This window comes from Sapajus apella, unplaced genomic scaffold, assembly GCF_009761245.1.
Source record: "Sapajus apella isolate SASKATOON/1434 unplaced genomic scaffold, GSC_monkey_1.0 scaffold14, whole genome shotgun sequence".
NCBI classification, from domain to species: domain Eukaryota; kingdom Metazoa; phylum Chordata; class Mammalia; order Primates; family Cebidae; genus Sapajus; species Sapajus apella.
In genome coordinates, this window is record NW_022436954.1 from 28772396 (window position 1) to 28799270 (window position 26875).

Consider the following 26875-nt stretch of genomic DNA (forward strand, 5'->3'; position numbering starts at 1 on the left):
TAAATTCCATAGATTCTAAATTGCATAAATTCTCCTACATTTATGCAGCTATATGACCCTGGGAAAGCTAGTGAAACTTCTCTCTCAGTTTCCTTCTCTGTAAAATTGGAATAATACTACTGATCACAGGAGGTTGTTATCAGGACTGAATAAGATCAAATATATAAAATGCCTGGCACATAATAAGTGCTCAATAAAAGCTAGGTATTATTTGCAACAGTTAGGTCCATCTATTTATAATAGTAATCTTTTGTTTGAGCCACTCGAGAGACAAATCCAATAAATGTCACTAGGTAATACAGTGTCTGTGTGTTGGCTTTTGCCTCATGAAGCTCTTCCTCTTGAAAAATGAATTCTCAAAAGACCTTCCTGTGAGGAAGAACGCCTGAGCGTAAGGAATAAGGGTCGTGTGGCTCTGTGGTTTAGGCTTGTTTAAGATTTGCAAGGGCTTTGGCCTAATTTCCTCTCCTATCAAATGGGAACCAGGCTACCTGCCCTTTTACACTCATGGAGGATTTCCGAGACTCAGAGGAATGGGAGATCTGCAAAGCATGAGACACACAGACACTGACAGCCGCTTTCGCAGACCAGCAGGCGCATCCAACTGCAAGGCCAGCTGATACACCAGCCCTGTTCGTTTGGAAAAGGGCTGACTCCTTCACATGTACAAGCTGGGCTGGTACGTGAAGAAGAAGAAGAAGAAGAAGAAAAAAAAAGTTGGCAGGAAGCAGCCTCTTCAACCAGCAAAGAAACCGTTAGAATCCATCCCTGAGCCCTGATGCCGAAGTTCCGCCTGCCCCGCCCGCCACACTATCAAGGACACCCGCCTGCTATAAGAAAGCCCCGGGGGTCCTTTTCCCTAGTTTATCAAGGACCTGTGGAAACATTTCTCTAACTGAAGATAAGAATTCTTTTTTTTATTCTCTCTTTTCTCCTTTCTCCTTCTAGCTGTCTAAATCAGAGGGTTCCTCTCATTTTCTTTCAATAACAACCACTCTGAAAAGAAGATATTTTTCAACCTGGGCTTGAAGTAACTAGTGGAGAGGCAGGTAAGGTGAGTTTAATTAATTCATTTGTTCATTCATTCCTTCCTTCCATAAATAATTATTGCATGCTTACTGCATGCCAGAAACTGGGCTAAGAAGGCTCTTGGATTTAATCCTGGGCAGAATGAGCTTGCAGTCTTTGGGGAAGCCAGACTGCATTTAACAATGACAAAATGTAGAACTATAAATTGTGATCTGAACTCGGAGTGAAAGCATGCATATCTGAGCTAAGAGAGAGTGTGTATAATAATTTTTTAGACGTGGCTCTTGCCCTCCAAGTGGGGGGTTTTCAGGGTTAAAAAGATGCCTCGGGGCCCAGAAGACTCACTGCCATTCCATGCCATCCCAGTTCACAGTTGCTTGACCCGTGTGAAGGTGAGGGTGGAAATGACTTATTGGAGTGATAGAGAGGCTAGCATAAACCTGCCAAGACCTCCTTCAAGATTTGGTTCATTTTGCAAAAGTTACCAGATAAAAGGTATTTCCAGATGGAGGGCCATGCAGGAAATACAAATGGAATATTTGTTAATAGCTCTTCCTTTGCGAGATATGACCTAAGGTGGCCTTCTGCAATGTGATGGGAAGCACTGTAGCCTGAAGGCATGAGAGGAGTCAGCAGGCCCACAGCAGCCCCAGAGCCTTTGGAAAGGGGCTCTGGCCTAAGCAGGTATTCAAGATGCTCTGAGACCAGCCCCCCTTCCACCACCACCACCCCAAATGGAGCTGGGACCTGCTACACTCTAACTATTGGATTCTCAGAGAAAAGGGTAGTTGTCTAGAAGAAAGTTGAGTTCCTGAATGCTGTGGCTTTGCATAATAACAAACTGCACCCTTGTTTTTTGTTCTTGGAGCCAAGTGGGCTTCTGCAAAAATGTTTATCCAGAAGTCAGGGATGCGCACTGTTCAAAAAGGCCTAAGTGGGCAGGCATTGCTTTTGGGTGAACTGAAGAATGTCTTGGAGCCATGAGACTGGCTTCACCATAACACTGGGGTTGTCACATGGGTCCACAGATGAACCTGAGAGGATTGCGAGCTCCTTAGAACAACAGATATAATTCTGCAAGTAGAAGCAGAGATGTACCTAGGGAATGGTCTTTAACTTTTGTCAGATTATTTTGGGGAGATGGGGGTTAAATAGACATAAAATGTAACATTTAATCACTCCCAGGTATACAGTGCAGTGACATTAAGCACATATTGTTGTGTGATCATCACAACTATCTAGCTCTAGGACTTTTTAACATTTTCCAACTGAAATGTTGTACCCATTAAACAATAACGATCCCCTCCCTCTAGCTCCTGGCAACCACCATTCGACTTTCTGCCTCTATGAATTTGTTTACTCTTAAGTACTTCACAAAAGTAGAATTATATAGTCTTTGTCCTCTTGGGACTGGCTTATATCACTTAATGTCTTCAAGTTTCATTCATGGTGTAGCTTGTGTCAGAATTTCCTTCCTCTTTAAGGTGGAATAATATACGTATATAGGTACACACATATATATGTATATGATATATAGTATATACATATATATTATATATAATGTGTATATATATGAGTGTGTATATATCACTTTAAAAATCCATCTGTTGATAGACACTTGTTTGCTTCCACCTTTTGACTATTGTGAATAATACTGCTATGAACATGAGTGTACAAATATTTGTTTGAGTTGCTGTTTTCAATCCTTTTGGGTGTATGTCCGGAATGGAATTGCTAGATCACATAGTAATTCTGCTTTTAATTTTTTGAGGAAGTGCTATACTGTTTTCAGTAATGGCTGCACCATTTTACATTCCCACCAGCAATGTACAAGTGCCACAAACCCTCCAGATCCTCACCAATACTTGTTAGCACTTGTGCATCAGCCATCCTAATGGGTATGAAGTAGCATCTCACTGTGGTTTTGATTTGCATCTCTAATGACTAATGATGTAGAACATGTTTTCATGTGCTTATTGGTCATTTGTATGCCTTCTTTGGAGAAATGGATATTCAAGTTCTTTGTCCATTTTGAAACTGGATTGTTTAAATCCAGACAGAGCCTGTCTCACTCTGTCACCCAGGCTGGAGGCGCGATCTTGGCTCTGTTGCCCAGGCAGTGGCTCGATCTCAGCTCTCTGCAACCTCTGCCTCCCTTCCTGGGCTCAAGTGATTCTCCTGCCTCAGCCTCCTGAGTATCTACAATTACAGACACACACTATCATGCCCAGCCAATTTTTTTTTTTTTTTTTTTTTTTTTCTTTGTAGAGACGGGGGTTTCATCCTGTTGGCCAGGCTGGTCTCAAACTCCTGACCTCAGGCGATCCACCCACCTTGGCCTCCCAAAGTGCTGGGATTATAGGCATGAGCCACAGTGCCCAGCCTGTGTATTCTAGATCTTAATCTCTTATCAGGTATATGATTTGTAAATATATCCTTTCATTCCGTGAGTTGCCCTTTCACTCAGTTGATAGTGTCTTTTGATGCATCAAAGTTTTAAATTTTGATGTAGTCCAATTTTGTTGCCTGTGTCTTTAGTGTCATATCCAAGAAATCTTGCTAAATCCAGTGTCATGAAGCTTTTCTCCTATGTTGTCTTCTAAGACTTTTATAGTTTTAGTTCCCAGGTTTTTAAAAGGTCTGTGGCAATGCATGGACCACCTTCAATAATGATTCTGGGTAGGTCTTCCTCACCAATGCAACGACACTCAGGGCTTTGTAAATATCAGTGTGAATCTAGGAATTGGGCAATTGATAACATGGATATGGTATTTGAAGGCTTCAATTCAAAAGGAATTATTAAGTATCTCCAAATTTATATCAGTATCCTGGGAGCTAGTGAAGATGAAAACCATGGTCTCTCTTCTCTAAGGACTTAAGGCAAGCTGCTGCAGGCACACACGTGAAGTTATTGCATTGCAAGGCAGAATCTAATGAGGCACCTAGCTAGGCACTAGGACCAAGAGCTATAAGAACTCAGAAAGGGATCACCACCATGAGCTTCCGGGGACAGAGAAATCTTCAGGGTAAAAATATAGCTTGATCTGGGTCCACACTGGGCAGGATTTGGAGAAGCAGAGAAGACCGGAGAGGATTTTGTACTAACTGCAATAATCATTGCCATTTACTGAGCACCTACTATATTCCAAGCACTGTGCTCTACCCACTGCATACATTATCTCAATGACTACCCCTAACCTTATATTTGTCATTGTCTCTATTTTATCATTGCAAGCACTGAAGCTCAGAGATTTTCCTAAGATGACCCAGATAGTAAGTTGTAAAGCAGAAACTGGAAACCATGTTTATTTATCTCAAAGCCTCCACTCTTAATCACTCTACTATTCTAGTACCAAAGCTTCTCTTACAGAGAAAGCAGACATCCCCAATAGAGAGAAAAGAATAAGACAGTGCACCGAAATGGGTACAAGAGGGTATCTAAGATCAGAGAAGTGAGCTGGATGGGAAGGTTCTGGGTCCAGGACTGTGGGATGTAAAGCTGGATCAATGGAATGAGCAGGATTACAGGGTGCCTTTAGTGGAAGCATGGGAAATTTGGTCTTGACCTGCTAGAATGACAGAATCACACATAGAACTTCAGCTGTAACCTTCCAGTCTGCCGCTTTTCTCTACAAAATGAGAAAATTGAGGTCTTCAGAGGTTAAGCGACTTGTGGATGGTCATAGACGATAGAGAACACTGCAAATTTTCGCGCATGGTGTTGACAGGGAAGAAAACAGTATTCCAGATCAGTTAGTCTGGCAGTAAAACACATGAGGGGCGACTGAAGGGAAGCAGTGAAACTGGCAAAAAAAAAAAAAAAAAAAAAAAAAAAAAAAAACCAAGCAGCCCTTTCTCTGTTTTTTTTTGTTGTTTGGTTTTGTTTGTTTGTTTTGCCAAAGGACACCTCCCTCAACAATGGGCATATCTAGGGAGCATCATAGATGAGATTCCAGCTCTATTCCTTCTTGCTGAGGTTTGTCGCTTAAGTATCTGGAGACAGGTTGGATGCAGTGGCTGATGCCTGTAATCCCAGCACTTTGGGAGGCTGAGGAGGGTGGATCACCTGACTTCAGCAGTTCAAGACCAGCCTGACCAATATGGTGAAACCCTGTCGCTACTGAAAATACAAAAATTAGCCAGGCATGGTGGTGTGTGTCTGTAATCCCAGCTACTCAGGGGGCTGAGACAGGAGGATCACTTGAACCCAGGAGGCGGAGGTTGCAGTGAGCCGAGATGGCGCCACTGCACTCCAGCCTGGGTAACAGAGCGAGACACCATCTCAAACAAACAAAAAAGAATCTGGAAACAGGTTGTACGGGCAAGTGCTATCAGAAAGGTCAGAATCACCTTCCCCTGCCAGGCTCAGTGCCCTCCGATGGCATAAATGCCGGAAGACACAGCTTCTAAGACACTTCCTCCCCCAGGCAAGGATGTTGACCCTACCTTGCTTGAACTAAGCCCTTGTAGGGCAGAACTTCAGTTATCTATCTATGTCCAGCCAAGAAAACCCTGCCCTGATTGACTATTGTCCTCTGAGATTCTCTTTGCTTAATTAATTCTAATAATAGCTGCCATCCGTTGAGCACTTATTCCATGTTGATCACTGGGCTCAGCATTTGGCATGCGTGATCTCATTTTATTCTTACAGCCCTGTAATGAAGATATTCTTATCCCTGTTTTGCACATGATGAAATTGAGGCTCAGGATTGTTAAATAATTTGCCTAAAACCATGTAGTTAAAGGAGCCAAGACTCAAACACAAGGCTTTCTCTCTCCAAAGCCTTTGCTTTTACTCATGTGATTGACTGCATTCTACACTTTAGTCCTTGTAGAGGGTAGAGGTTCTGCAGTGGAGGGTCAGGCTTTAAAGAATTGAGAGTCAGGCCTTGTTGATTCCAGACACCACCTGTATCTCTGTTTCTGGGAGCCAGAAGCCTGATCTCTTTCCCAAACCAAACTCTTGGGTCCAAATATAAATGGTATCTGGATCCTTGTTCTTATCCTAGTAATGATGCTCAAGAAAAACAAAGGAGCTTCAAGTTCCTTCTTCACTTTCACCTGGAGGGCATCATGCAGGCATGCTTTGGCCAAGGGGAGTGGTGCTGCCATTTGTACAGTCATTCTTTCCATGGATATTTATCGAGGGCCAGCCACACGTTAGACACATTCTCGGTGCTGAAGACACAACTGGGAACAAGTCAGAGAGTTCCCATCCTCACAGTGCTTACATTCTAGCTGGGAGGAAAGGCCAAAACAAAACACACACCAAAACCCTGCAAGTGCATCTGTAGTAAAGGGCAAGTAGTGATGATGCTGGGAAGAGAAACAAAGCAGGATAAGGGGGATGGAGAGGGAGGAGGAGCAGGAGTTGATAAAGCCCTTCTGAAGATGAAATATTCTAACAGAGACCTGAATGAAGTTCATGGGAGCCATGGAGTGATCCAGGGGAAAGGCACTGCAAGCAGAGAAAAGGGCAAGTGCAAAAGTCATCCAGTAGGAGTCACCTTGGTTTGTTTCAAGGACGAAAAAGAAGGCCAGTGTGCTTCAAGCCGACAGAGTGAGGGGCATGCTGGAGAAAAGGAAGGGGGGCCGTAGAGGCCAGATAATAGGGCCTTCCAGGCCACAGTGAGTTTGGATCTCAAATATGCTTTGCCAGGGTCCCAGGCACTGTGGCGTGTCACTCAGGTGTGGTACCTCTGCGTAGCTACAGAGAGGAGAGAGACTGCATAAATAAAGAGCACAAAGACAGCTCGGCGAGTCAGTTCACCTGGCTCTGACTCCTACCTTGAAGTGGCAAAGAAAGTCCAGGGTTTGGTACCCACGAGAGAAAGTGGGGGAAGGTTTGACAGTGGCCTGGGCAGAAGAAGGACTTGTTGACTCTGGATGTCTCATTTGCCTTGTCCATCAAAGGGTTTGAATTATCAGTGGGTGCTCAAACTTTTTTTTTTTTTTTGAGATGGAGTTTCACTCTTGTCACCCAAGCTGAAGTGGAATGGCTTGATCTCAGCTCACTGCAACCTCTGCCTCTCGGGTTCTAGTGATTTTCCTGCCTCAGCCTCCAAAGTAGCTGAGATTACAGGCACTGGCCGCCTTGCCTGGCTATTTTTTGTATTTTTAGTAGATATGGGGTTTCACCATGTTGGCCAGATTGGTCTCGAACTCCTGACCTCAGGCGATCCACCTGCCTCGGCCTTCCAAAGCGTTGGGATTACAGGTGTGAGCCACCACGCCGGTGGCTCAAACATTTTAAGTTAGAATCTCTTTCTATAAGCAAACTCTTCCATAGAAGCAAAGGATATTTATACATGTCCTATTGAATATGTGCCACTTTACTCTCCGACCACCTGATCTGCTTTATTTCACAGAATCCTTCGAACAGCTCCAGGAGACAGGTACTCTGAATATTCTCACTTTACAGATATGAAAGCTAAAATGCAGCGAGTTTGGGTGACATGCTCAAGGTCAATGAACTCAGAACTGCTACAGTGGGAGCAGGGGTGGGCGAAGCCCACTAGGGGGGTGCATTCAAACTCCAATTGCTCCAAGGAGCAAGCTAGGAAATCCCATTTCTCAGGCCCCTTCCACTAGGACACATTATGAGCTTAACTCTGCTAAGACCTCATGAAGAATGGGGACATTTGGGGGCAGCTCCTTCAGAGCTTTGCTTTGCCTCTTTTATTAATTGTAAATGGTGGTTTGGAAGGTGTTGGAAGGGGGAAAATCCGATGAAGAACTCAGGGATGTGGCTGAAGCAGTCAGTGTAACAGAGAAGCAATGGAGCTGTCAGCAGCCTACCCAGGCCCCAAAATGGCCACTGTCCTGCGTTTCTTTTTTTTTTTTTAAATGTGAATGTAATTTATTCAAAAACCTCATAACTACAATAACATATATAGATTATTTACAAAGGGAAATACAACTAATAATGATTAAAAATAAAGAACATCATATAGAATGAAGTCAACTGCATTCATTATAGATTTATAATCTCTAAAAATACATTACTCCAAATTTATCTTTATTCCTTTGGATGCATTAATCTTGAATTATGCCATTTTTAAAACATATAACGGGTGTTCTAACTTTTATTTATTTTATTAAATGCTATTTTTAGAAAACTAAAATGCTGCATTTAAAGATACAGATGTTAAAAATGCTATAACAGAACCAAAGACAAAAACCACGTGATTATCTCAATTGATGCAGAGAAGGCCTTTGACAAAATTCAACAGCCCTTTATGCTAAAAACCCTCAATAAACTAGGTATTGACGGAACGTATCTCAAAATAATAAAAGCTATTTGTGACAAACCAACAGCCAATATCATACTGAACGGGCAAACACTGGAAGCAGTCCCTTTGAAATCTGGCACTAGACAAGGATGCCTTCTCTCACCACTCCTATTCAATATAGTACTGGAATTTCTAGCCAGAGCAATCAGGCAAGAAAAAGAAATAAAGGGTATTCAATTAGGAAAGGAGGAAGTCAAATTGTCTCTATTTGCAGATGACATGATTGTATATCTAGAAGACCCCATCATCTCAGCCCAAAATCCCTTGAAACTGATAAGCAACTTCAGCAAAGTCTCAGGATAAAAAATCAATGTGCAAAAATCACAAACATTCCTATACACCAATAACAGACATAAAGAGAGCCAAATCAAGAACGAACTGCCATTCACAATTGCTACAAACAGTCCTGCGTTTCTGGCCTGAGGCCTGCCGAGGTCTTAGATGAACTTCAGCTCTTTTTACAGCTCCCCAGTCTCAGCACTCTTTGGCGGATGTCCTGATTGGTTGGGAGATTGTTACTTCCTAATACAGTGGCGATTACTTCTGAAAGATGGGGTAATACCAACAGCTATCATTTCTGACCACTTACCGTGCACCATCACTGTGCAAAGGATTTTTATACATATCCTATTGAATCCTCTCAAAACTCCTGTGTGGCGAGCAGGCACCCCAGCAGCCTGATCCTAGTTCTGGCCCTGCTGACTTTACGATTGCCTCCATCCTGCATTTGACAGGTACAGAAACAGGTTCAGAGAAGTGAGGTAAATTCCCCCAGATTACACAGCTAGCAAACAGCTGAGCTTCTGCGCTCATTCTAAGGTTCAGTTGACATGGATTTGTAAAAAGATGTATTTTAGGCTCTTTACTATATAGAAAACCTCATTTATCTATCACTAAGGTTACTAATAGTCCTAACATTCTGTGAAAACTTATCAGCTGGTCCTTAAATGTTCTGAAATGAGTCTGAGCGTGAGATGCCTGTGACAACTGAAGAGTTGAAAAAATTCTGCATGGGAGCTGAAACCCTATTAAGACAGATCTTGATTTTTGTTCCTGAATGCCACAATCAGAAACAAAATGTCATGTTTTTGTATATGAATGTCACAAGTGACAAAGCATATGTTGCAACTTTGCTTCTAATGGTTGAAAAAAAAAAGAGAGCTACATTACCATAATGTTGGGATTTTCTCAATGATATTTGCATTTTCATTTCTATCAGAAGTCCATTTTAGCAAAGGAATGTAGCCTTAGTCACTTGAAACTGCCCTACCCTAGAAAATAATTGTAAATGTAATAAACAAAAAGAATAGAAAATGCCCACGGTTGGTGAGGGTGGGGAGATTCATCTGGGGTCAGAGTCATCATGTAGATTGATTTATTCTTCTTCTAGCATTCTTTTTCAGGAAGGAAAACTTGAAAATTTTCTAGACTTTAGGATATTTAAGATTTCCAAGGAGTTGGGGGAAAGGGAAAAGGAATTAAATTTCAGTTCCACTGGCAGGGATCAAATAGAGATTTCCTCTACTCTGAAAGAACCATTTTACATATTGCAATCACCTCATAGTTCTGAGTCTCTCTTCTGCATAAGGCATGTACAAGTTGTTTTGGGAGGATACAATAAGGTCATAATTGCCTTAAAATTATTCATAATAAAAACACATTTTGAGACATGATTCTAAATGTTAAACTTAAATTTGAGCGATTTAATTGCCCGTTGAATAGGAATGAAATCCCACCGGTAGGCAGTTATTTCTTACAACCACTGTGTGTGAAATTGAAATCTTAAGATACCATTTCAAATATTCACCTTCTCTAAGGAAGTTCTCCCCAAAGAGTTGTGAAAGATAAGACACTGACCCAAAGTCATATGCAGTAATCTCTTTTTCCTTACACACTCAGGTCAAAGTAGAAGCATATTATTTAAAAGAAACTTTATGCCCTGAAGTTGGCTGTTCTGAGGTTACCTCTTGGAAGGCAAGAATATATTTATTTTAACAACTGACTTGAGCCCCATGCAAAACTGTAACAAGGAAAGTAGTAATTTATCAGATTAAATAAAAACAAGCAGATGCAAAGAGATCACTTACCAGGATAATGAACATTGAAATGGAAAATGTTTACATGTTTTATTTAGGAGAAGAAGGGGATGAGGGGAAGGGATCCTGTTTCCTGCTTTTAAAAAACAGGAAATAGTTTATAAATTTGGGTGGGCAATTCTTATCTTAAACCCTCATTTCACCTTTAAATTTAATTTCAAGCTCTTTTAAAATAATGATGCCCTTTGCTGTAACTATAGCAGCTGCCATTTATGAGTGCTTACTGTATACCAGTTGCTTTTCATGCAAGCAACCTCATATCTGTTATTAGCCTAAGGCCATTACAAATCTACGTGCCACCCTTTTGTGCGTTAATTCATATCATCCCCACAACAGCTTATGCAATAGGTTCTGTCATCTCCATTTTACAGATGAGGATACTGGAAATTTATTGACTGATTGGAGACGGAGTCTTACTCTGTCACCCAGGCTGAAGTGAAGTGGCACAATCTCGGCTCACTGCAACCTCCGCTTCCTGGGTTCAAGCGATTCCCCTGCCTCAGCCTCCGGAGTAGCTGGGATTAAAGGCACACACCACCACAGCCAGCTAATTTTTGTATTTTTAGTAGAGATGGGGTTTCCCCACGTTGTCCAGGCTGGTCACAAACTCCTGACCTCAAGTGATCCACCTACCTTGGCCTTTCACCGTGCTGGGATTACAGGATACTGGGAGTTTAAATTACTGCTGGGAGCCCAGGTTCAGGTTCATTCACACAGGTGGTCAAAGGTGGGTTCGAATCCAGGTACTCTGACTCCAGAACCACCACCACATATTGCCTCCTCAGATTAAGTAGTTTTCCTAGGCCATGCTAGCTGATAAGAGGCTAAATCAAACCCAGGCAGCTGGGTCCCAAAATTCCAGCATTTAGCCACCACATTGACTGTTTACAAGTAGGTGAATCATTCATCACAACCTGTATGTTTATTTTCATTTCTGATAGAAATGAAAGTAGTGTGGTAGGTGGCATATTTATCACATAGTTTAGGCTTGTCTAACATTTCTAGGAATTTTCTTCTTTAAATTAAAAATAAGGGTCTATCAGGAAAAAAAGTGGTTTTTGTTTTTTGAGACAGGGTCTTACTCTGACCCCCAGACTGGAGTGTGGTGGTGCAATCATGGCTCACTGCAGCCTCGACCTTCTGGGCTCAAGCAATCCTAGTACCTCAGGCTCCTGAGGAGTAGCTAGGACTTCAGGCAAGCACCACCACGCCCAGCTAATTATTTTTATTTTTAATAGAAATGGGGTCTCACTGTGTTGCTCAGGCTAGCGTGGGCCTACCAAAGTGCTGTGATTACAGGCATGAGACACTGAACACAACCAAAAAAAAAAAAAAAAAGTCTTTTTGTATACTGAAGACTCTGCTTGGACAAAAATGTGCTCTTAAGGCTTCTTTTCACACACACACACATACACACACACGCACACGCACACACACACACAGCTTTTAATTATAGTCATTAGAGACCCAAGCCTTGGGACACAGGGACAGAAAATGACAAGAGCATGCAGGCAGTAGTAAACGCTGGTTGTACTTGTAACAAGTCCATGAAGCCTTGGCTCTGAACAGGGAAAATGAAGCATGCAGGGATTCACTTCTGACTTCAACTACCACCTTTCAGGGTGGGCTCAGCCAGGCCCGTGGTTCAATCTTTAAAGTGGGAACAAAATACGTATGCCTATGATCCAGACTGATCATATAAAACCGTGGATCCTGAAAGTACTTGGCAGTTCCCTCCTTGCAAGCCTTAATGACTGGCATCACACCCAAATAGGCCTGAATGCAGATATTTTCAAGGATCTCTGAGGCCCAGGAGAGACAAAGTTTTTCTCCATGGAAGGGCAGACTACTAGCCTGCCCCCCTTCCCCTCTGCTTCCTGCCTCTTTCTAGAAGGAGGCTGGAGTGTGGTGGGGAAGCCTGAACCCCTAAATCAAGTCCCCTTCTTTATGCCTGACCCAGGGCAAAATAATCTCCCCAATACTGTTCCTGACCATTGGAAAAGCACTTTCTTTGGTCGGGGTCGCACTCTGTCACCCAGGCACTGGCAGTTTACATGGGGGGCAGTTTAACCGCATTCGGACAGATGCTGAGGGAGGGGATTCCGCCACGAGCCGACTGAGAGGATCCCCGGCCCCGCGTGGTCCCTCCCCGCCACCCTCCCTCTGGGATTAGCTGCCCTGGCTCTGCTCAGGCGTCCCCAGCAGTCCCGGCCCGAACAGCCCCATCGCCTCTGCAGAGCGCGGCCGCAGCCTGGAGCCCGCCGCCCGCAGAGCTGCGCCGTCCGGGACAGCCCGGTGCACCGGGTCCGTGGACCTGGGACCTCGAACCCGGGACGGACGCAAAAGCCACTTGGAACACTTGCATTTCTGTAGGTGCTTATTTCTCATTCTTGTCTTTTCTTGGTTGATCGAACTGTTCGTGGGTTACTTTCTGCCTCAGTTAAACTAAAAGGGAAAGGCGGAAGAGGGGAAGCTCTGAAGAATGATTTAGGGGCTGCCCAGCCTCCTCTCCAAGGAGAGGTGTTCTCCGAGCGGCTTTCCCCGTCCCCGACACTGGCCCCTTTAAGAAACCAAGTCAGTCCTGATGCTGCTGTTTGTATTGCTAATCCCCAGGAGCCCCGTTAAAAAAAAAAGGGGGGGGGGGAGGAAAAAGGGGGAGGTGGGGGGACCGGGCAGCTGTCTCTTTAAATGTGATTTCCTTCTATTGTATTTGAATCGTGATCAGGAAAAAGGAAATGAAACCAGAGACAGAGGGAAGCTGAGCGAAAATAGACCTTCCCGAGAGAGGAGGAAGCCCGGGGAGAGACGCACGGTCCCCTCCCCGTCCCCAGGCCGCCGCCCCCTCTCTGCCCTCTGCGGCGAGCTGTGTGCGGAGACCCGGGCCGAAGGTGCGAGGGGCTCGGGGCGGCCGGGCGGGCGCGCACCATCCCCGCGGGCGGCGCGCAGCCGGTGATAGCGCGCCAGAGGGACCGGGCGGCGGCGGCGGCGGCAGCGGCGGCGGCGGCGGGACCGGGATGGAAGGTTAAGTCCTGAGCGGCAGCAGCAGCTGCAGCCTTCCGGGGCCAGGCTGCGCGCCCCGGCCCCCGCCTTGGCCGCGGCGCGCCCGCAGCCCGGTGATTCGCTCTCTCTCTTTGGCGTTTGAAGGGAGCGCGGTGACTGTCCTTGAGCGCGGAGGGGCGAGCTCGCCGCCGGAGCGCCAGAGCAAGCGGAGGCGCAGGAGCGGCGGCGCCCGAGCACCCGAGGGGGTCCGAGCCCCGGCAGCCGGCCAGCCCCGCGCGACAAAGGGAGCGCCCCCGCCGCCCGGCACGCCGCCTCCCTCCCCAATGTCCTCGGCCATCGAAAGGAAGAGCCTGGACCCTTCAGAGTAAGTGCGGCGCCCCTGCCCCTGCCACCCCCGGTGTCCACGGCCTCGAGTCCCGGGGTGGCGGGGGGGACCCGGGCGGCCGCCCGAGGGGGCTCCAGGTGCGCGCCCGCGGCGTGCCCTTGGCCCCCTGTGCCGAGCGCGGGGCTCCCTCCTTCCTCTCGGGTGACTCCGGGGGCTCTGGGAGAGGGTCTGGGAGGCAGGCGGCAGGGCGAGGGGTCGGCCCGGCGCCTCTGCGGGCCCCTCCAGGCTACCGGGACGCTCCCCAAAGCCACCGCGGGCCAGAAAGTTTGCACGGGAGCAGGCACCAGGAAAGCCCGGAGGCGCGCAGGTGCAGTCGGAAGAGCGTTCGGGCGTCACTGCTCCCTTCTCCCCTCTCGCTCCGTCTCGTCCCTTTCTCTTTGTCCATTTGGTCTTGGAAAGGGGAACATTCCAAGTGGAGGCCTCCGGGGTCCCCAACGGCCGCCTTCCCAGTACGCAGATGGAGCCGCTGCCAACAGCGCGGGTACCGGGCGGGTGAGGGGTCCGACCGACCACCTCGGAGCTGGCTCTGGGCCTCCAGGGATTTCTAAATCCGGAGTAAATCTGAGTACGCGTACCCCTCCTTGGGGTCCACCGATGGGGCCTGTGAACCTCGAAAGTTAGTGCACCATTTTGCGTGTAGGTTAATTCTTCTGGGGAGCAGAGTCTCATAGTTTTTAGCACAGTCTCAAAAGGGTTTGGGGTCAGGTAACCAGGGATCTAATGAGCATTGGCCGCATCTGTTTTCTGAGCCTCGTATCGGTTTGGAATGTTTCTCTATCACTGACCCATTCTTTAGTGTTAACATGGGGAGCAGGGGGTGTTTAAGATATTATTTTCCTGTCAACGCAAATGCCATTTTAAGAGTCATTGGCTGTCTGGTTTTGAGAATTTTTATTCCTTTGAAGTCCCCATCTAAGCCTTTGAAGAGATTTGTTACACAAGACCAAAGGAGCTGGTTAATGACTTGTCCATTTGTGCTTTTAAGAGACATTTGTTTTGTTTTGTCTTTTCCTGCTTTAAAAGAATTGTGCCTTCCTGCTTGAAATACCGCACGCACACACACATTCGCACGCGCGCACACACACACACACACACACACACACCCGTCAATTTCGGCTATAGTGTTTATTTACCTGGGTTTTACCCTCAGTTACCAGCATAAAAGCTCAGCAGGTTCTCATAAAACACAGGAAGTACCACCATCCAATGGGAATATAAACATCACTATTCAGTCTTGAAGGTTAAGACATCAGTTCTATAATGAGCCAGATTTGTTGTAGCAAAAACCCCCACTTCCTTCAACAAATTCTCAGAAGAAAAATAACATTCCTTTTTAAAAGTACGTTTATGCAAACAATGGGTTTAAAGGGTGGTTTGATCACGTCTTTAAATAAACTTAACAATTACAACTGAGCTCTGAGTTTCAGAGACTGGGCAAGATCATAGTAACACAATAAGGGAGTGAATTGGATGAATTGGTGCCTAATGCCTTTTTGATCAGCAGAATTCAGTCACTAATCCTTTCAGTAGGAGATAAATCTGAAGGTTTCAGTTCCCTGAAGGAAGTTTGCTTCTTTCAAAGTTTGTGCTTTCTCACTGAGGTTATAAAACTGAAACATCCTAACTTCCTAACACCACAGGTATCTACTGCTGGAGGCTCACCAGCTCTTTCCTTCACTTCACTATTTGCCCAATGAAAACAGGTTCTAATCAAAAAGGGACAAGCTGGTTGAGAAATTGCTGCAGTGCACTCTCCCCACTCCCTTACAAATTGTTATGAAATTATCCCAGAAATCCAGGCTGAAGTGATACTCAGGTGTAATATTCAAGATAGGTTCTGGGAGAATATAAAATATTAATTTGAGGGTGAATCAATCTCAGTCATTGTCTTGGATTGTCCACGAAGTATAATGTGATATTTTCATTAATTAAGTATGGAAAGACAGAGTCAATATCTTACACTTTACTTCTCCATCTCATCTTAGGCCATCACTGTAACTCTTTACTTTACATTCCTCCTGTGGTCCAGTATCCTACTAGATTCTTCATTGTGTACTTCCTCAAAGCCAGCTTGGGTCATTATAATCAGCATCTCCAAATTACAGATGGAGACTTGCCTAGCTATATGCAAATGAAACATTTGGACAGAAAGCCAGCCAGAATTCATGAACACAGAGATTCCCTTGCTATGCCATTGCTGGCCCCCGCTGCCTCCCGTGAGTAACAAGAGCAGTTCATTTGAATTCCAGGCAGTTTTGTACCAGCTAAGGGCAAATTCTCCTCTTTCACAGTCCTTTGGCAGCATCCAATGTGGTCAAGGTTCCATGAGTGGTTTGGAAAGCGCAGAGTAAGACCATGGGCTGTGGAAAGAGAAGAGATGCAATTCCCAGATGATACACATGAAAAAGCCAGGGTATTAGTTATTAGAAGGGAGAATGGTAGTCCTTATATACAATCTGTAGAAACGAGGGAAAGAAAGCAAGCCTTCAGTGAATTCTTAAAACTGCAGTCCTGATTTTTTTTGAGCTAAGGTCTCACTGTGTTGTCTTGCCTAGAGGGCAGTGCCCACTGCAGCCTCATCCTCCTGGGTTCAGGTGATCCTCCCACCTCAGCCTCCTGGGAAGCTGGGATTACAGGCTCATGCCACCAAGCTTGGGCAATTTTTTATACTTTTTGTAGAATCAGGGTTTTGCCGTGTTGCCCAGGCTGGCCTCCAACTCCTGGGCTCAAGTGATCCTCCTGCCTTGGCCTCCCAAAGTGCTGGGATTACAAGTGTGAACCTCTGTGCCTGGCCATTTTTTCTCCCCAGATAAACTAGCGTGAGCTTTACATTTACTTGTTCCAAAGATGATAATCTCATGAAGTGCAGTTACACTGTATCTACAAAGTGTGGACATGGCTTTGGCACTCCTAAATATTTGTAGGGAATACTTCATACTTTGCATGACAGAATCACCTTAAGTTGTCAGAGTATTATAGACATTGAGCCACCTGAGTCTCCTGTCCCCAAATATAATGGCTGCTGGGCTTTTTGGACACAGACCAATTAGGACACAAGGTCATCTGGTAAATTAGTGCCGGTTAGAAATAGGAGACATGGGCCGGGCCCTGTGGCTCACACCTGTAATCCCAGCATTTTGGGAGGCCAAGCCAGGTAGATCACGAGTTCAAGAGTTTGAGACCAGTCTGGACAACATAATGAAACCTCATCTCTACTAAAAATACAAAAATTAGCTGGGTGTGGTGGCAGGCACCTGTAACCCCAGCTACTCAGGAGGTTGAGGCAGGAGAATCTCTTGAACCCCGGGAGTGGAGGCTGCAGTAAGCTGAGATCCTGCCACCTGCACTCCAGCCCGGGCGACAAGAGCAAAACTCAAGGAAATAAAGAAAGAGAGAGAGAGAGAGAGGGAGGGGGGGAGGAAGCAAGGAAGGAGAGAGACATGGATTTATACCTGCAGTGTATCCAGGAAGAAAGTCCTTTACAGTTTGAAGAAGGTCCATTTTTGAAACACAATAGATTTTTAAGAAATAGATTTGTGTTTAAGTAAGGTTCCATAGAACACTTGCTAATTATTACAAATAAATAAGTATTAAGTTTTTCCCATGTCCCATTTGGGGGACACTAGAATCATTCCTTCCACTCCTTCATTTTCTTTTGGCAAAGTTATTGATTTTTAAATGTAAAAGAGTATTGAGATTCCAGTGAAGCCAAGTAGGCAGGAGATACTATGCATGGCATGTTAACGAAGGAACGCAAGCCACAGCCTACTAACAACTACTGGATTGAGATGTCACTGTCTGTTTAACTGCCTTCTACTCTCTCTGAAATAATCATTGCCCCTCTTCATTTTCTTCCTTAAATCAACTTCATCCAAATCAGTTTTACTATTATAAAAATGTTCAGGTGAGGAAAGACAGGCCTATTTGATGTTCTTCATAAATGTAACAACGGCCTCACAGTCTGGGATTTTCCTCCAAGAATTCCTTCAGTGGAAAGAATGGAAAATGGAATCTCTGTAAAAAAATTAAAAATTAGGAGAATTCCTATTACATTCTGAAGGAATTTTTAATTTGGCAAGAGAAAGCAACCTAAAATAAGTTTTGGTCTCATTCTTCTTTCTTCCTCACCTCTGCTTTTGTGCGGTTGGAAGGGCTGGAGGGGGCATGGAAATTTATTAAACAGGGGATTTGCAGATTCTTAGCACACTGGGTCATCCCCTGCCCTGGTGATGAGTGACTCTTTTAGTCCAGAGTGCCTCCTCTGAGGTTAGGCAGTGCCCTTGGGTCCGGGATATAGGAGGAGAAAAACGAGGGAGCTCCGTGAAGATAGAGAGGGAAGGTCAGCGGGGGGAGTGAGAAAGAGCAGGAGACCAGAGGTGCCCAGGTGGTGCTGGGCATGGGCTGGGCACAGTACCACCTGTAGTTGCCTTTGATGCCTCTTGGTGCCCTGCGTTTACTTCTTAGAGATCTAGGGCGTCAGGTCTAGCTCTCTCCCGTCTTAACCCAGAGTGGGCTGGGTCTTTGCAGTCAGTCTGGCCAAGGGATATATTGTACTGTCCCTTCTCCCTTAGGTCACCAACAGGCAGTCAGATGAGATGCGTAAACTGATCTCGGCCTCTCGGTGCTGGTCTCCCTCTGGTGAGGTTGTCCCTGATGCTTGGCCTTCTCTCCAGGGAACCAGTGGATGAGGTGTTGCAGATCCCCCCGTCCCTGCTGACATGCGGCGGCTGCCAGCAGAACATTGGGGACCGCTACTTCCTGAAGGCCATCGACCAGTACTGGCACGAGGACTGCCTGAGCTGCGACCTCTGTGGCTGCCGGCTGGGCGAAGTGGGGCGGCGCCTCTACTACAAACTGGGCCGGAAGCTCTGCCGGAGAGACTATCTCAGGTACCCTCCCTGGCACCCCTCTACGGCCCTCGGGAGGGAGGCCGGGTGGTCATGGACATCTGCAGTCTGTGCGTGTTGCCCTGACCCTGCTCCAGGCTCAGACACCACCTGTACAGTGAGCTCAGGCTGCAGAGGCTGAGTCTCAGCTCCCGTGCTGAGAAGCAGTGAGCATTTCTTCCTGTTTGAGAATCATGTTCTCAGGGTTATGTTCCTATGTGGTAAAATACTAATATCTTTAAAGGCAAGAGAATTGTACACACAAAATTCAGAAGAGTGGTTCCCTCGGGGAGTGGAAGAGGCCAGGGGATAGGGCTGAGGAGGAGTATGCACAGAGGATCATAGGAACTGGAGGTGTTTCTGTTTATAAGTTTGGAGGTGGGCTCTGAGGAGCTCATTTGAATGCGTCAGAACACACACACACACGACAAATATTCTTTTGTATGACTCCGGTATTACATGATGAGAAATTTAAAAATAGAAAGTGTATGGAGCTCCAAGCATTGACTCATAGCAGGAAGGCAGTCTTCAAAGGACAGAAGGGCAAAGACCCTGCAGGCAGTTGGAGGTTCGCATTCCAACACCGTTGCTTCCCAGCTTGCTGGCCTTGGGCAAGTGACTTAACCTCCCTAAGCCTCAATTTCCTCATCTGTAACCTGGGGATGATAATACCACCTAGTTCTACAGACATGGGGAGGATTTGATGAAATAGTGCAGATAAACGACTTGGCTTGGTATGGATCAAATAGGTGTTAGCTGCTCTTATAACTTATCCTCATGACATAATCATTATTTTCCAATCTAATGAGCAAAGGGATGGAAGAATGGAAGGGTAAAATAGGAACTCGACAATGTCAAGCAAGACAGGAGCTGAGGGCCCGGAGCAGTGGCTCACGCCTGTAATCTCAGCATTTTGGGAGGCCGAGGTGGGTGGATCAGGAGATTGAGACCATCATGGCTAACATGGTGAAACCCCATCTCTACTAAAAATACAAAAAGTTAGCCAGGTGTGGTGGCACGCACCTGTAATCCCAGCTACTTGGGAGGCTGAAGCAGTAGAATCACTTGAACCTGGGAAGCGGAGGTTGCGGTGAGCTGAGATTGCGCCACTGCACTCCAGCCTGGGCCACAGAGCAAGACTCTGTCTCAAAAAAAAAAAAAAAAAAAAGTCAGGAGCTGCGGACATCTCCCATGCTCTGGGCCATCCTATTGGCCATCCGAATTTTCCAGCACTTTGTGAATGCCTTTGCCTAGAATGTATTAGCATTTCTAGTTTCTTATGAGCTGCTGTGAAGATAACTCTCTCTGTGCCCTGCTGTGAAGGTAACTCTCTCTGTGCCCTCTACTGTCAGATCTGCTGAGCAGTGTAGCTGTCAGTATGTCTCCGTCTTCCTGGAGCAGAGGGCCTGTGAAGGATGCTTCCCTGATGCATCAGAACCATCCAACCCATGGAAGCTTGTTGAGACCTTAGCGCCCTTGGCTACTGGGCCAGCTTTTCCTCCCAAACCTGCCCTCAGAGCATTTTACGAAACAGAAACAGAAACCAAACCAAACCAAAAAACTGCAGGTAGTTTCACAGTGAAGGAAGCTTATTCATTTACCTGAAAACTGATGGAATAAGATTTTCCCCTTCTTGAATTCCCAGATAAAGTCCTTGCAGATATGGTGGTTCCAAGACAGTAAGTAATGTTTTTCAATGATCATACTTATAATTGTGGTCAGTTTTCTTTGTTTTTAAGTCACAAAAAATAGAACTGGGATAAATACAAACCTGGTTTTGCTCACTCCCAGTTTGCCAAGTCAGTGAGAAGGCAGACGAGGCGGATAAATGATTCCCATCGGACCCTTGACTCCATCCTTGTCAAATCATTTGAATCTTATTAAATGAAGAGCAGATAGAGTAAGGTCAGAAGAGCCCGGCTTCTCCCTATCTCTACCATTTTATATAACACTCAGGAATAAAACCAGTGCTGCCTGGGCTTGTTAATCCTTTTTATTTTCAAAAAGGAGAGGAAAAAAAAAACAGTCTGGAAGAACCCAATGTTAATTAACTTATGTCTTGGTGACATGAAATAATTCTCCTCCTGCCATATTCCTAGGCAACATGTTAATTACCTCTCCGTTAGTGCAGGCATTTCCAGCCATCCTTTAATATTTATATTATTGTTATGAAAATGTGCAGCAGAGAGCTTAAGATGGGACACCTCTTGACAGAGGAGAAAAATTGCCTTTTGCTTCAGGGATGGTCCTTTAGCCATGGTCTTGTTAACTTGGATTCTTAGTATATCTGGCAGGAGCTATTTTATTTTATTTTATTTTGAGACGGAGTTTTGCTCTTGTTGCCCAGGCTGGAGTGCAATGACGTAATCTCAGCTCACCGAAACCTCCGCCTCCCGGGTTCAAGTGATTCTCCTACCACAGTCTTCCTAGTAGCTGGGATTACAGGCACCTGCCACCACACCCAGCTAATCTTTTTGTATTTTTAGTAGAGATGGGATTTCTCCATGTTGGTCAGGCTGGTCTCGAACTCCCGACCTCAGGTGATCTGGCAGGAGCTTTTAACAAGGCAAATTGGAAGAGTGGCTGAACAGACCCTCTGATGGGGTTGAGTTCTTCACCCCTAGGATAATTTGTCCCCTTGAGGATTTCCAATGGCTGAGTGGCATGTTATAGTTCTTTTCAGACATTTAGCTTCAAATATTCATGAGGCCCCCGTGCAGAACCTCAACTCTGCCGCTGTATTCTATTGTTGGGAACCCCAGAGCAGCTGTTCGTGTCTGTGCTGAGCCAGATCTCCTTGGATCCCTTTTCACCAGTTTGTGTGCTGGGAGTGGCGGGCTGGTGGTGATGGCAGTGGTTTTGCTTCTAACAGCCAGCACCTGCATCTGTTAGAGCTAGAAGTATGTGTGCCCCGACTAGACCCCCAGCGGACCTTAACCAATGACAGACGTGGTGGGAGTACCAAGCCCAGCAGCCTTGCCTGAAGCCAGGCATAACTTATATTCCAGGGTCCCTCCCCTCCGAGGGACTTTGCCTGAGGTTGCAACTTGGCCTGGCTTCCTTCCCTTCCCTTCAGCCTCCCCTGCTGCCTTCCAGGTTTTTCCTGAGAATGCATTATTCATAAATCACTTGCACATAAATCCTTGCCTCGGGGGCCGCTTCTGGGATATCCAGCATAAGATACCAATTCTTGGTGCCAGAAGTTAATGCTCAAGTTAGGTGTCGAGTCCCGGTTGATTTTTTACTCATATTAGAATCTCAGCATCCCAGAGCTGGAAGGGGCTGCAGGGGGCTACTCTCTCAGTTCCCTTGCTTTACAGCTTAAGTCACAGAAGCCTGTACAGGAGTTGCCATTTGCTCAGGTCACCTGGCCAATTAGAGGTGATGCTGGGACCTGAACTTGTCTCCCACATACTCATCCTTTGTCCTTCCCTTCATTAGCTGCCTAATGTGGATTGTAATTTACCCCCTGACTTCCCTGTAATAAGCTCCCTCCTTCCGTAAGGATCACACACCCCAGGCAGTTGGATTCATTCCATGCACACTGTTTCCTCAGTCGTTCATCCTTGCTCAGGCCCAAACTTAACTTACTGAACAGTCAGGAAACCAGAACTGTCTTTCCACTCCGTGACCTCCAATGTGGCGGTCACCTGCAGCTCCACCATCTGCTACGTTGGGATAAAATGTTCTCCCCAAGTAATGAGTTTGCTCCCAGGCAGTGCTTTGAAAACGCTCGGAGATCTTCAAATGGGAAGCAGGATTCAGAGGAAGATTAGCTGGCCCTGGACCGAACAATGAGCTCTCTACTCACAGACCACCTCTTCTCAATTCCATTAATTTTGCCCAAATATTACAAAATGTGTCAACCACCCTACATCCCCTACAACCTCTCAGAACGTAGCAACTGATTCTCTGATATCCTGAAATCAATCAGAACTTCCAATAAGAACAAGCATTCACCTGAAACTGTCCTAAAGGTTTTATGTAGAAACCACCTGCTAATATGCTAAGTTTTCAGCCATGAGTGAAAATTGCTTCCTGCAGCAAGACTGGTGCAGCTGGGAATACACCCAAGATGTGTTAAAACCTAACCGGCGTTGGTGTAGCCCTTGACCATGGGTGCCCTGACATGCTTCGTTTGGTCATTCTAACAGCTGAGTGGGGTAGAGCCGATGGTGGCCCATTTCACTGAGGCTCCGAGAAATCAGAGGCCTCCGTAGGGTCACTCAGGGCTGGTCTGGGACATTGAAGCTGGGTCTTCTCTGCTTCCAGTACTTGTGTTACTGCACTTTTGCTGTTGATTCTCAAACTTTAGCCTGCATTCAGTCCTCCGGAAGTGCCCATTAACACAGACTACTGGGTGCCCTCCCCAGGGGGTCTCGGTTGGGTGGAGAGGGAGGAGGGCTGAGAATTTGTATTTCTTTTTTTTTTCTTCTTTCTTTCTTTTTTTTCTTTTTTTTTTTTTTTTTTGAGTCAAGGTCTGGCTCTGTGGCCCAGGCTGGAATGCAGTGGCATGATATCGGCTCACTGCAACCTCCACCTCCCAGGCTAAAGCCATCCTCCCACCTCAGCCTCCCAAGTATGAATAGCTGTGACTACAGGCATGCACCACCGCACCTGGCTAATTTTTGGATTTTTTTTATAGAGACAGAGTTTTGCTATGTTGCTCAGGCTGGTCTCGAACTTGTGAGCTCAAGTGATCGCCTGCCTCGGCCTCCCAAAGGGCTAGGATTACAGGTGTGAGCCACTGGGGCCGGCCTGAGAATTTATATTTCTAACCTGTTCACAGGCAGTGTGGATGCTGCTGGTCCCAGGACCAAAGCTTTGAGAACCATGTACTGAACCCTGCCATGTTCTGTCTCCCCCTTGACACTGAATACTGCCTGAAATAAGTAACTGATGAACAGGCTTGGGAGAATCTTGATTTAAATGTCAGAAAAGAAGTTTCCCTTTTGACTCATGCCAGTGGGGCAGCAAGGACCATGAATTAAGATCTTCCATTCATGGTGGAGAGCTGCTGTTTGTCCTCCGTATCTCAGAGGCACGATGAGCTGCAGCACATGATTCCTGTGGAACTCCCCATCTCCCGGCAGCTGGGGCCCCAGTGAATAATCAGGGGGAGATGTGCTTTGCAGCTTATGGAGATATTCAAGGCCAGCTCTCCCCAGGGGTAGCATCAGCAGCTGTTGACATTATAGAGTTTGGGAGCCTCAGAAGAATGCCCATTTTATTGCAGTCCTGGTCAGTATCCTCTCAAAGGGGCTCCTCGGGTCTCACTCCAGCTGCTCTTCTGAAATGAGGGTTCCCCTGGGAGGGGACAGGTAAGACTTGCCTAACTCCTTATCGTAGATCACATCAGCTGAGAGTCTCCCCCACAGAGGAGGAGCCAGGGGGCAGCCTAGCGGAATGGGGAACGGTTGCTGCAAATAGGGCGAGGGCTCAAAAAAGGGAGGAATTTTGCCAGATCCAAATGCCAGTTTCATCAGGGTTTCCTCTGCCTGCTGGGAAAGACTGCACTAGCCGGCCTTCCTTCTGGATCCGACCTTTCCCGGCTTCCTGACATCTGAAAGTCCGGCCTCCTTTCTGGGGCTCATCCCCGAGCCCTGCCTTCCAGGATTGTCCCTTTCACTGTCTTCTTAGCTTTTCTTTCTTTTGCCCCAGGCTTTTTGGGCAAGACGGTCTCTGTGCATCCTGTGACAAGCGGATTCGTGCCTATGAGATGACGATGCGGGTGAAAGACAAAGTATATCACCTGGAATGTTTCAAATGTGCTGCCTGTCAGAAGCACTTCTGTGTAGGTGACAGATACCTCCTCATCAACTCCGACATAGTGTGCGAACAGGATATCTATGAGTGGACTAAGATCAATGGGATGATATAGGCGCGAGTCCCCCCGGGCATCTTTGGGGAGGTGTTCACTGGAGACACCGTCTCCATGGTGTCTTCACTCATAGGCACTTTGGGGGTTTGAGGGTGGGGTGAGGGATTTCTTAGGGGATGGTAGACCCTTACTGGGTACCAAGACATAGCATCCAAGTGGCATAATGCAAGGGCTGACACTTCAAGGTGACAGAAGGACCAGCCCTTAGGGAGAACTTACGGCCACAGCCCAGCCATAGTAACTGACATGATTAGCAGAAGAAAGGAGCATTTAGGGGCAAGCAGGCGCTGTGCTATCATGATGGTTTCATATCTACAGATAGGGAGTTGTTGTGTAAAGACTTGTGACTTTGATGCTTGCAGACTAGAGACGTGCAATTGATTTCTTTCCTTCCTGGCTTGTGTAACACCCCTGTTTCAATCACCGTCCTCCGCACGAGGGAAGGACAGAGAGGAGAGCGACCATTCTTTTTTTTCTGGGCCACCTTCCCAAGGCCTTAAGCTTTGGACCCGAGGAAAACCGCATGAAGACACATTTTGGTTGAGAATGGAAACCACAACTTTTAACCAATGATTTAAAGCAATGTGGATGAATTACTGTTTTTAGACACCTTCATTTTGAGGTGGGGAGTTCCACAGATTGTTTCTATACAGATATAAATCTTAAAAAAAAAGTTGTTCAACTATTTTATTATCCTAGATTATATCAAAGTATTTGTCGTGTGTAGAAAAAAAAAAAAACAGCTCTGCAGACTTAATAAAAATGACAGACTGAAATGCAGTGTTGTTTATTTGCTTACGACTTATAATTTGGGATGGCGGGGAAATGGTCTGCGTTTTCTATTGTAAAAGAGAAGCAAATATGCAATTTACTCTTAGGTCAAATACAAACTTCTATGTGTTGCAAGGGTTTGTATGAGGCAGGCACATTTCTATATTACTGGCAATTATATAACAGGTCATCATGTAGCTCAGAGGGATGTAGAATAATTAAATTGTTATTGTAAAATATGCATTTCACTTCAGCATTGTATGAAGGGAGTGGAAGGCAAGATCATTGCCTTTGGGAAACTTGTAACCTAGAAAGGACACAAATACATAAAGCAGATTCCCTTTGGGAGAGAAGGTAATTACCTAGTTTGAAATGTGGCAAAGATGCTGAGCTTGACACTTCGATTTTCCACGACGGGTGTCTCAGGGTGTTTTATGACAAGTGGTTAAGAGGACCTTTACTTTGAGGATTTAGAGCAGGCACCTTGGTTTGTGTATTTGCCTTGACCTGAGTCAGGCCGCCCCCATGAACTGACACAGAGCGCCACCTGCTGGCCATCACCTCAAAGTGTTCTAGCCCAGGAGGGTCTCAATGAAGGACAAACCTAGAGGAAGATGTTTTTCAATGATTTCCTTAGAGTACTGCTAGATGCAAGAAGTCTAAATGCGTTTAGTTATTAAAACATAAGAAACATGCAGTTAAGGGTATCGTTAACTATAAGATTCCTGTAAGATCTTCCTAAGGTTTGTGATCTTTTTTATTTTTAATTTTTTTAAATCCCAGGACAGAGAGACAAATGACTTTTTTTTCTTCTGGAGGAGAAATAATGAAGTGATGGCTCTCTTGGTCTGTAAAATGCTAAAAGTGGTTGGGAAATTTGACTGCTTAAGGTGGCTTATTTAAAACAAATCCAGTTACGTTGCGTTCCAGCTCAGGGGGTGGAAAGGCGCTACCAGTGAGGGGATATTTGTTCTAACTCAATTGTTCTCAAACTTTCTGGGGACCAGCAGAATCAACACCACCTGGGAACTTATTATTATGAAGGAACAGATTCATGGGCTCCCCCTCCAGACACCCTAAATCAGAAAATCGGGATGAGGGGGTTCAACAATTTGTGGGGTATTTGTTTGTTTTGAGACAAGATCTTTCTCTGTTACCCAGGATGGAGCACAGTGTCATGACCGTGGCTTGCTGTGGCCTTGACTTCTTGGGCTCAAGCAACCCTCCCACCTCAGCCTCTGTAGTAGCTGAGGACTACAGGCTCACACCACCACGCCCGGCTAACTTTTGTATTTTTGGTAGAAATTGGGTTTCCCCATGTTGCTCAGGCTGGTCTTGAACTCCTGGACCCAAATGATCCACCTGTCTTGGCCTCCCAAAGTATTGGATTACAGGGGTGAGCCATCATGCCTCACCTGTGTTTTAATAAGCCTGAAAGATGATTCAGACTCATGCTTAAGTTTGAGAATGGCTACTCTAAAACATCTCCCAGTTTGGAAGATCAAGCATTCCAAGTTATTAATATTTGATACAAA

The 26875-nt window shown here is 45.8% G+C and overlaps 1 protein-coding gene across 3 annotated transcripts; it reads left to right on the plus strand.

Moving 5' to 3' along the window:
• The first annotated feature begins 528 nt into the window (after positions 1 to 528).
• On the plus strand, positions 529 to 25345 carry LMO2 (LIM domain only 2). Of its 3 annotated transcripts, none has more exons than XM_032283612.1 (5): positions 529 to 1054; positions 13143 to 13305; positions 13562 to 13781; positions 18476 to 18691; positions 24350 to 25345. In XM_032283612.1, the coding sequence occupies exons 3-5, from the start codon at positions 13741 to 13743 to the stop codon at positions 24567 to 24569; spliced, it is 477 nt and encodes a 158-aa protein (XP_032139503.1). In that variant the 5' UTR covers positions 529 to 1054; positions 13143 to 13305; positions 13562 to 13740; the 3' UTR covers positions 24570 to 25345. The 3 variants fall into 3 exon arrangements, 2 of the variants coding, with proteins under 2 accessions (XP_032139503.1, XP_032139504.1); XM_032283613.1 differs by lacking the exon at positions 529 to 1054 and adding an exon at positions 12617 to 12786; XR_004270399.1 differs by lacking the exons at positions 529 to 1054; positions 24350 to 25345 and adding an exon at positions 15908 to 16018 and having other exon boundaries at positions 12708 to 13305; positions 18476 to 18602.
• Positions 25346 to 26875: the final 1530 nt, after the last annotated feature.